Here is a 7,931-nt window from a genome sequence, read left to right as displayed (position 1 = left end):
TACTGAAATTAATCTAGCTTTATATTCTGAGGACAACGGAATGTAAAGAACGTCATCACTTGGAAATATCACTGACATAACAAGACAGATAATGGTGTTGTGAAACCTCCTCACTCCTGATTGGTATGCTCCACTGACGTCATCGCCCGCCCCGTACACACCCCCTCCCCACCTCCTGCTGTGTCTGTCAGAGTCAGACGACATTTTATTGGAAATCCATACGTCATTCTACTCTCCGAGCTAAAGATAGGCTTTTGTTGGTTTTTGACGTCCTTTTATGCGTTTCTTGTCCCTGATAAGTCGCCCAACATTATCTGTGAAAATCAGTCAAAATAAAAGATAAAACTCATCAGATAGATTTAGAATAGATGTCATTTCCCTTTTGGGCCGTCGCTGATTCATTGGCCGGCAATTAGAAATGGCCAGCAAAAGTGTATTATGAGCCGAAAAAGGCCACTGAGAGGCTAATGTTGCATGTTTCGTTAACCTTATTTGTGAACGCTGTATAACACTGTTTTACTTTGTTTGCAACTAGCCATCGGGCATTTTCTTGCAGCAAAACTGAGCAAAGTGACAAAAAGAAAACCTGACAAAATAGAGAGCCCGAAAAAATGCCAACTATTAAAAAGCAGCCGGAGCCAGACCTCTGCTTGGTGAATAACGTCATACAACATCACGCTACAACGTGCCTTATTTACAAGAGCTATCCCCCCTCTCGCTATTGATTTTTGTTTCATCTCATGTACGTTAAAGTTTATTTTTGGCATTTTTTTGTGCATCGTTTGATAAATAGATTTTCTGGTGCGGGCTGTTGCGACTTCGCTAGCCTGGATTAAAAACTGTTCCCCTTTCGTTAGAAAAAAAAACGGCTTCTTAGAATTTTAGATAAAACAAATCCCACCAATCCATGTTGATCAAATCCATCATTTACTCATAATCTGCCAAACATTGATTTTCGCTTTTGAGTTTACCCCTTATCCTATTCTGTTGTTTTGTTGTTAAAAACAGTGGAGTTAGACATCAATTAATAGCTATATAAATCGTTGTTTGAGCTCCTTGAAACATCTCTGACATCACATGAGTCGAGATCTCTCTTTCTTTACCCTGTGAGCGCGCGCATCATGCGGCCAATGTCGGTATTGCATCTTTAGGGAGCCAATTTATAAGGCTGAAGATATCAACGGAGAATGCAGGAAGGCGCAAAAAATACCATACCTAAAGTCTACCACAATCTAATAGCCTGGGCAATTGCAACATCATCCGTAGTATAAACCGCGGCCGCTTGTTCAATCTTTTCGCCAGCAAGTATCAGGCATTTTTGTTGGGTTTCTATTCTGATCGTAGTCCCCGTGTCTTGTCTCTGTGCAGTGAAGGTGCGAATGCAGGATTATCATAATCTATAATCTCCAAGCAGATGTAAGACTCCAGCTAGCTATGTCGTAGTGTTTAACGTCTGTTTTGTGACATCTAGTACATATCTTTCGTTGTGCACCATTTCAGCGGAGGAAGATAGAGAAAAACGCAGACCACTACATTTACCACATAGTATGAAAAGTCTCAAAACACGTAAAACACTAATCCGGACATCTGCTTGGAGGTTATAGTATCAGACAAAGAAGAGGTTATCGGAAGTCAAACGTGCGAAGGACGTCTGGCCTGAGAGGCTTCAAAATCGCCACCTCTTTCTTCAATTCAAAGCCACAAAGTTTTTATTACATAGCGGTCTTCCATTGAATCCATTGAACGTATAATGTGAGAAGACAGTCTGAATAAGCAAGGAGCTCCTTGGAATAAGATGGCGAAACTTTGAAAAAGATCGTGAAGAAAGTAAAAAATATTAAACAACAACTGAAAAATCTTTTATTTCATGTTTATCTTTAGAACAAAGATACAGCAGGAACACTATGTACTAGGCACCAATTAGCATCTCTCTCCCAGGCTCCTCCTCTCTAAATTTCACAATAACTTACGAAGTAGAACTAGAGAGGTTTGGGAAATAACCAAAGAAACGAATGAATAAACTTGACAAAGGCCGTCATAGAACTGGGTTCAATTTGAAGTATAGATTATAATAAGTATGATTTAGACATTTTAAAGACAATTTCCAGATTTGTTTTTACAACTTGACGAATTAGAAATGTTTGGGAAATAAACAAAAACTTGATTTTTGTTGCTAAAATTGATGTATAAACTTTATGAAGGCCGTCATAGAAATGGGTTCAATCTCGTTCAATTTGAAATATAGATTATAATGTAATATTATGTCAGACATCTTTTTTAATCTGATACTTTTCGTCACGAAATATCGTGTAGAGACAAACTTCATCTTCTGGTTTTGATTCCAGCTTTTTAGTATATAGTAAAGGTCTTCAAAGGTTTCCGTATCACTATTCCATACAGCTAATTTTGTTTCGAAACAAAAAGAAGAAAGAGCGACTCTTTCAACCACTTCCTCAGAGTCAGAATCCCTGTGGATTCGGCCTAATCTAACCTCAAAAGGATCGCGGTTGTAAACCCAACAAATACCCCCCATAAAACCAACACAGGAGATTACAGTTGAACTAGTAATTAATACTACTAGTATAACGCCCCAACAAGGGACCACTCCTGAAAAAAGAGCTTCGTTTTCTTTCGATCTTTTGGGAAAGTTTTGCATATTCTTTTTTAAATATATAGTGGGAAATATTGGTTCCCACGATGAGATAGGTTTCCCACGTTGTCACCTCCCTTTCGGTAGAAATCGTGATTTTTCCCGACGAGTTCTCAAAAAGAGCGAGTCGCTGATAGCTCGTCACCATCTCGGTGCGTGGACCAATCAGAGCGCTCGCCGTCCACTTGTCACCAGGGCTCAATTTGTCGCGTGTCGTTCCTGATGCCTCAAGACAAACAACAGGGAATTATGGACGATAGAATCCTCTGGTATTGTCAACGGCTCGGTAGGGACCCTGACAACAAAGACTTCACCGCCGATATCTCTAGACAGAAAAGTGACCGCGAACACCCGCGGTGTCAAGACCATAAAATCTGACCGCGCATCTCCGAATCAGCTCAGTTCTTGAGAGCACATCCTAAAGTGAAGACATGCCGGTCGAACTGCGAGAAAGGAGAGGGAAACGCTCGGAGCCTGACTCCGACGACATCCCCGTCCTCCCCACCGAGGACAGGACCGTGGAGCCGCCCAAGAAGCGTCGGCGGAAGGCGAAGAAGACGCCGAAGAAGAACGCGAAAGACTGCGCCGAGAAGAAGACCAAGAAGCAGTCCGCTGAGGGAGAAGAGCAGAAAGTGCCCAAACCGAAGAAGAAATACCCGTACAAGTACAGGCCGAGGCCGAACGCTGCCGTCAAGGAGAGAGAAAGACTTGTGGTAAGAATAAACCTTTTCTTTTAGTGATGTACTTATTTTGAGTGAAGAAGACTTTCTACAATCTAACTGTTTATGTTACAATTTTGCTAAAAGGGTGACTTTCACTTCGTTCAAGCTGATGACAGGAACAACATTGAATGTGATCATTGCTTGTGCAAAAACGGCGGTTTCTTCTTGCTTTAGAAGAGTTCTTTTGCCGATATAGTACTAGTATTACTTTCTTTTTCTATATCCCCAAAGCTAAAGTTAAAGTTAAAGTTTGTAGTTATTATTTATTACGTGTGACTGTATGGAGGGCATTTCTTGCGTTTATGTATTTTTGTTTCTAATAGAAATCTAAACGAACATATTGTGATCCAAGGACCGAAATTATGTACCTCAAATGTTTGTGACTTTTGATGCTAAAACGGTTTTATTGGTTTTCTTTATAGGTTTTCAACCAAGCCTTTGCGGAACTCCAAGACAAGTTACCGGAGAGGCTCCAGTTGAGCCAGGAGAAACGGCTGCCGAAGAAGCTCATCCTCCGTTTCGCCGTTCGCTACATCAAGTACCTGCAGGAGGAGCTGGAGCGGGCGCCCGGGGACCCGGCCTCGGGGGAGATGGTGATGTCTCCCGAGGAGCTCAGCCTCTGGGGTACGGGGGACGACGAGGACAAAGCGTCGGAAGTCGGGTGGCAGCTCGGCGGAAGCCCCATCGACAGCACTGAGAGTTCCGCTTCCGAGTCGAGCATGGAGTTCATCGATTTGTGTGAGCTGGCGTCGCCGTTCAGAGCTGCCGCCGGGAAATTGGAGCAACCGGCCCCGAGAGCGGGGGAGGGGACCCCTGGACCCGGCGCTGTGCTGGACACGCGCGCACCGGCAATCCACACGCGTGTGCCCGGCAGGAACACCGGGAAAACCAACGAGCTGTGCACGGTAACAAACACCAAGAACTCGCCTCTCTTCAGAACTGTTCTCCCGAACACTCAGCTGACACACAGACCGCTGTGCAAGTGTGTGGAGTGCGCCACACCGCTCCTTCCTGACGACGTCCCCGCCATGCACCCCGCCTCCCCTCCCAACAACTCCGCTGCCTTCCCCCTCGGAGACTGCATGGACTTCTTCCCGAGCTATATTGACTCGATCCCGGACATTCGCGGTGAGCTCCCGTCCCTCCCAGACGACTTCGCCCCCGACAGTCCTTTGGCAACCGTTCCCCACTCCATGTTCGACATACCAGGTTTGGACCGTACGCCGCCCAAAGTCTCGTCGGTCTACCATCAACCCCTGTCCCCATACAACACACAAGTCACATCGCCGAGTTTTTACGACGACGAACTGCACTTCAAGTTGATTCATTAGGTATCACACAGAACAGAGACAATTTTATATCAAATTTGTAAATATTTTCTATATGGTTCAATTTCCTAACATTATATAATACTTTGCGATTGCTACTTGTATGTTGAAGCTATAATTTTTCGTGCACGCTTGAAGATTTGACAGAAAATTATCCGCTTTACTTCCCTACTTACAAAGCTAGTTTATTCTTATCATGTCGTAATTTATTTCCATGCCACTCAAAATATGTATCCTCAAAAAAAAAAAAAAACTAAGATTGGTCTAAACAAGGATGTTATGGTCTAAATTACTTCAAACTCGTATTTTCTTATTTGAAGTTGTAAATGTTTCAACTATGTATTAACCTTTGTCTAAAAATAAAGGCGGCAAAATTTACACAATTTCAGTCAGGGAAACCCATGGAAACCACCATTCTGTTCACACCGGATTGTCAGGACGAGGTGACTGGTACCAGACAACACTTGTCTTGCGCATGTCCTCTAATCTTCTTCCTAACACCGAGGGCGTTACATACTGTTGTTATGCAAATGCTACACATCCTTTGATTGGCCGTCACCGCAACACCATCTAGTATGCTTGAACGCTTGAACAAAAACTTTATTCATCTTTTGTATCTTTTATATCTTGCATTGTTTCTAGCCCCCAAATCTGTTCTGATAGTAACTACGTTGCTAATGTTTGTTATAATTTTTGTATGTACAGAAATAATACTCTTTGTACGCCCTTGTTCGCAATTATGATATTCAGAATATGTATTATGTGTATCGAAATCAAATTATTATGTTTTGTCATGTTCTGTATGGAAAAGATTCCAATGTCTGTTGTGTTGATGGAGAGATGACAGATCACAAATACATTTATTTTTACAAGTTGATATTTGTTGCCTGTCCCGTTGTCTTTTTGTGATGAAGATTTAGAGTAGGGTAGAATTAAAAAGGTCCTTGTTAGAATAGAGCAGAGTAGAGTAGAGCTATACTAGTTTGACTCGACCTTTGAAGTTTGATTTAATAGGAAACCCCCTCTTAGGAAAGTATCTGCAAATACTAGTATCCTGGACAAAGTCAAATTGACGCAAATGAAAGGGTGAGGGGGAAAATTATACTAATGGCCCAGAAATGAGACACGTAAAAGAAAAAAAAAATGAATTTTCTAGATACATGCCAATAGCCATTTAGAGATCGAAAGACCGTCTCAAAATATCTGAGAAAAATCAACGCCCAACGTTTAGCCTGGAGGCCAGACTGTTTCCCGCGCCTACACAAGCCAGCACCGTTTTTTCTACTCTCCAAGCAGAGGTTGATGGGTAAAATCGTGCCGTTTTTTTTCTGTCAGCTATCGTCTGCTTGGAGAGTAGCCAGTATCTGTTAAGTCAGCATGCCTTCAAGGAAAAGTTATACAGACCCCCTGAGTAAAACCTTAGCTGAGGGGTGGCTGTGGTAAATTGTCCTCGGGTGCATGTCAGCCCTGGAGCCGAGGAGCGGGCCCGTGTAGGCCCTGGAAACAGTCCGACATCAAGGCTATTCACAGTTCGCCCCAGAACAAAATTGATTAGGGCGTGCATTTTCGCTGGTTGGATAACTTTTGTAGACAAAGAAGGTAAACAAAAACAAACAACTACAGTATAATTTCAAGTAACAATAACGCCAAGCCTGTTCCGACTGTAAACACTCAAAACGTGCGAAAAGACCGTTCACGTTTCTTATCAATATTCTTCTTCGTATATAAATAACTGTTATAGGCTTGAAAAACAACGCCGAAAAGGTTTTGCAGAACGTTTTTTGGTAACCGTTACTGGCGTTAGCCCAACCAGCCTTCTTTAGGTCACTAGGGAACAGAAAACTACTGAATAAGCCAGGACTCCAGGCTATTGGTTAATATGATTATCAACAGAATTTACAAATATTGTATTCTTCCTTCTCGCTTTTATTGTGAATAAGTTAGAATCTAATAATAGAAAAGTCCAAGTGTCACTGTTTATGTGTGCTATTATTGTAGGAGCAGTTCTCACTCTTATTATACTGTTATATATGTCTCAATCAAGCAGAGTAATAGAAAAACGTTCTAATCTAGAGAGTTTTAATTATGGTACCTAGTTGTTTACACTAGCAAGCCAAGGAAAATAAAAATATGTTGTTCATTCGTCTTGTAGAAAATAAAACATTGACAACAAAAGATGACGTTGAGATTGCGATTTTTTCCAGCGCCTTGAAACCAAACGGAAGTGTTATCCACATGTATTTTGCGTTTGTGTTTGTGTTTTGGCAATCTTTACTGTATGAAAAAATAAATAATCTATCGACCGCTTATTGCTTTATTGACGCAACAAAAAGTATGGTGACTTCCGTACTGTCACTACAAACTGCAAAATGAAAATGACAGAACATAATGAATCTTAAAATTCTACTTCAATACTAAATAGTAAATGCTGACAAAAATGGTACATGCTACACGTACTACTTCTAGATAGAAGTTGGCAAAAAAGGGGGTAGCCTCCCTCGCAGATTTCTAACATCGCTGGCTTTTAGTCTATGTGGGATTCGCGGTTTTCAACATATCAGAGGGCTTGTACTGTACTATGTACTATGTTCTTTAATAAAATATTCACAAGTTTGGCCATTCGTTACAATTTTTTTCTCCACTGGGACGTCTGCAGTAGAAACTATGAGCGTTTTCAGTAAGATGCCTTTGATACTTTCTATTTGCATAATTTCAGTTTCGTTTTTCCCACAGGTCGCTTATGTTTTCTTTCATATCCGTCTCATCGTGTTAACTTTCCCAAATCGGATTGTCCTTTGCAGATTTCACGGGTCCAAATTAAACTTTTCTGGCGTGTGTCTGCGGTTTTCCTCACCTTGTCGCCCGGCTAATCCTGTCACAAAAGGCGGCCCGGCTTTGATCCCGCCCCCTATACAAGCTCTATCGTCACCCCGAGCCGCGAGCTCTGCACACAAAGGCGGGCAGTTATCTGTTAATCACCGCTGATCATCACCTCCGCTTCGGGAACGATCCGTCCGTACGAGGGTGCGAGGGGATTAGTGATTTAGCACGGCGGTGAGGGCTCCGTGAGGGCCCGCCTGTTGTCCGTCACGACACGGCAGCTGGACATTCTGGTGACAACGTGTCAAAATGTACCGGGAGGTCCCATCGCCGAACGACACCAAGCAGACGTGAAGAGACATTTTGGTTATCCTCCTTCGTAGACTTCTTTAGCCTGGTATCTATATTACG

The 7,931-nt window shown here is 42.4% G+C and overlaps 1 protein-coding gene across 1 annotated transcript; it reads left to right on the top strand.

Annotated features, from left to right (window-relative positions):
* The first annotated feature begins 2,802 nt into the window (after window positions 1-2,802).
* LOC118412441 lies at window positions 2,803-5,577 on the top strand. Its single transcript, XM_035815312.1, has 2 exons — window positions 2,803-3,363; window positions 3,795-5,577. Exons 1-2 carry the CDS (start codon window positions 3,082-3,084, stop codon window positions 4,701-4,703), a joined length of 1,191 nt encoding a protein of 396 aa, XP_035671205.1. The 5' UTR covers window positions 2,803-3,081; the 3' UTR covers window positions 4,704-5,577.
* Window positions 5,578-7,931: the final 2,354 nt, after the last annotated feature.

This window comes from Branchiostoma floridae, chromosome 3 (genome assembly GCF_000003815.2).
Source record: "Branchiostoma floridae strain S238N-H82 chromosome 3, Bfl_VNyyK, whole genome shotgun sequence".
In the NCBI taxonomy this organism is placed as follows: domain Eukaryota; kingdom Metazoa; phylum Chordata; class Leptocardii; order Amphioxiformes; family Branchiostomatidae; genus Branchiostoma; species Branchiostoma floridae.
The sequence above is the reverse complement of the archived record's forward strand: the minus strand, read 5'-3'. Positions and strand labels throughout refer to the sequence as shown.

Bases quoted from the DNA above. Each gene is read 5' to 3' on its own strand.
- LOC118412441 (XM_035815312.1), top strand. From the start codon at position 3,082: ATGCCGGTCGAACTGCGAGAAAGGAGAGGGAAACGCTCGGAGCCTGAC. The intron at 3,364-3,794 runs GTAAGAATAAAC...TTTTCTTTATAG, and splicing joins AGGAGAGAGAAAGACTTGTG to GTTTTCAACCAAGCCTTTGC.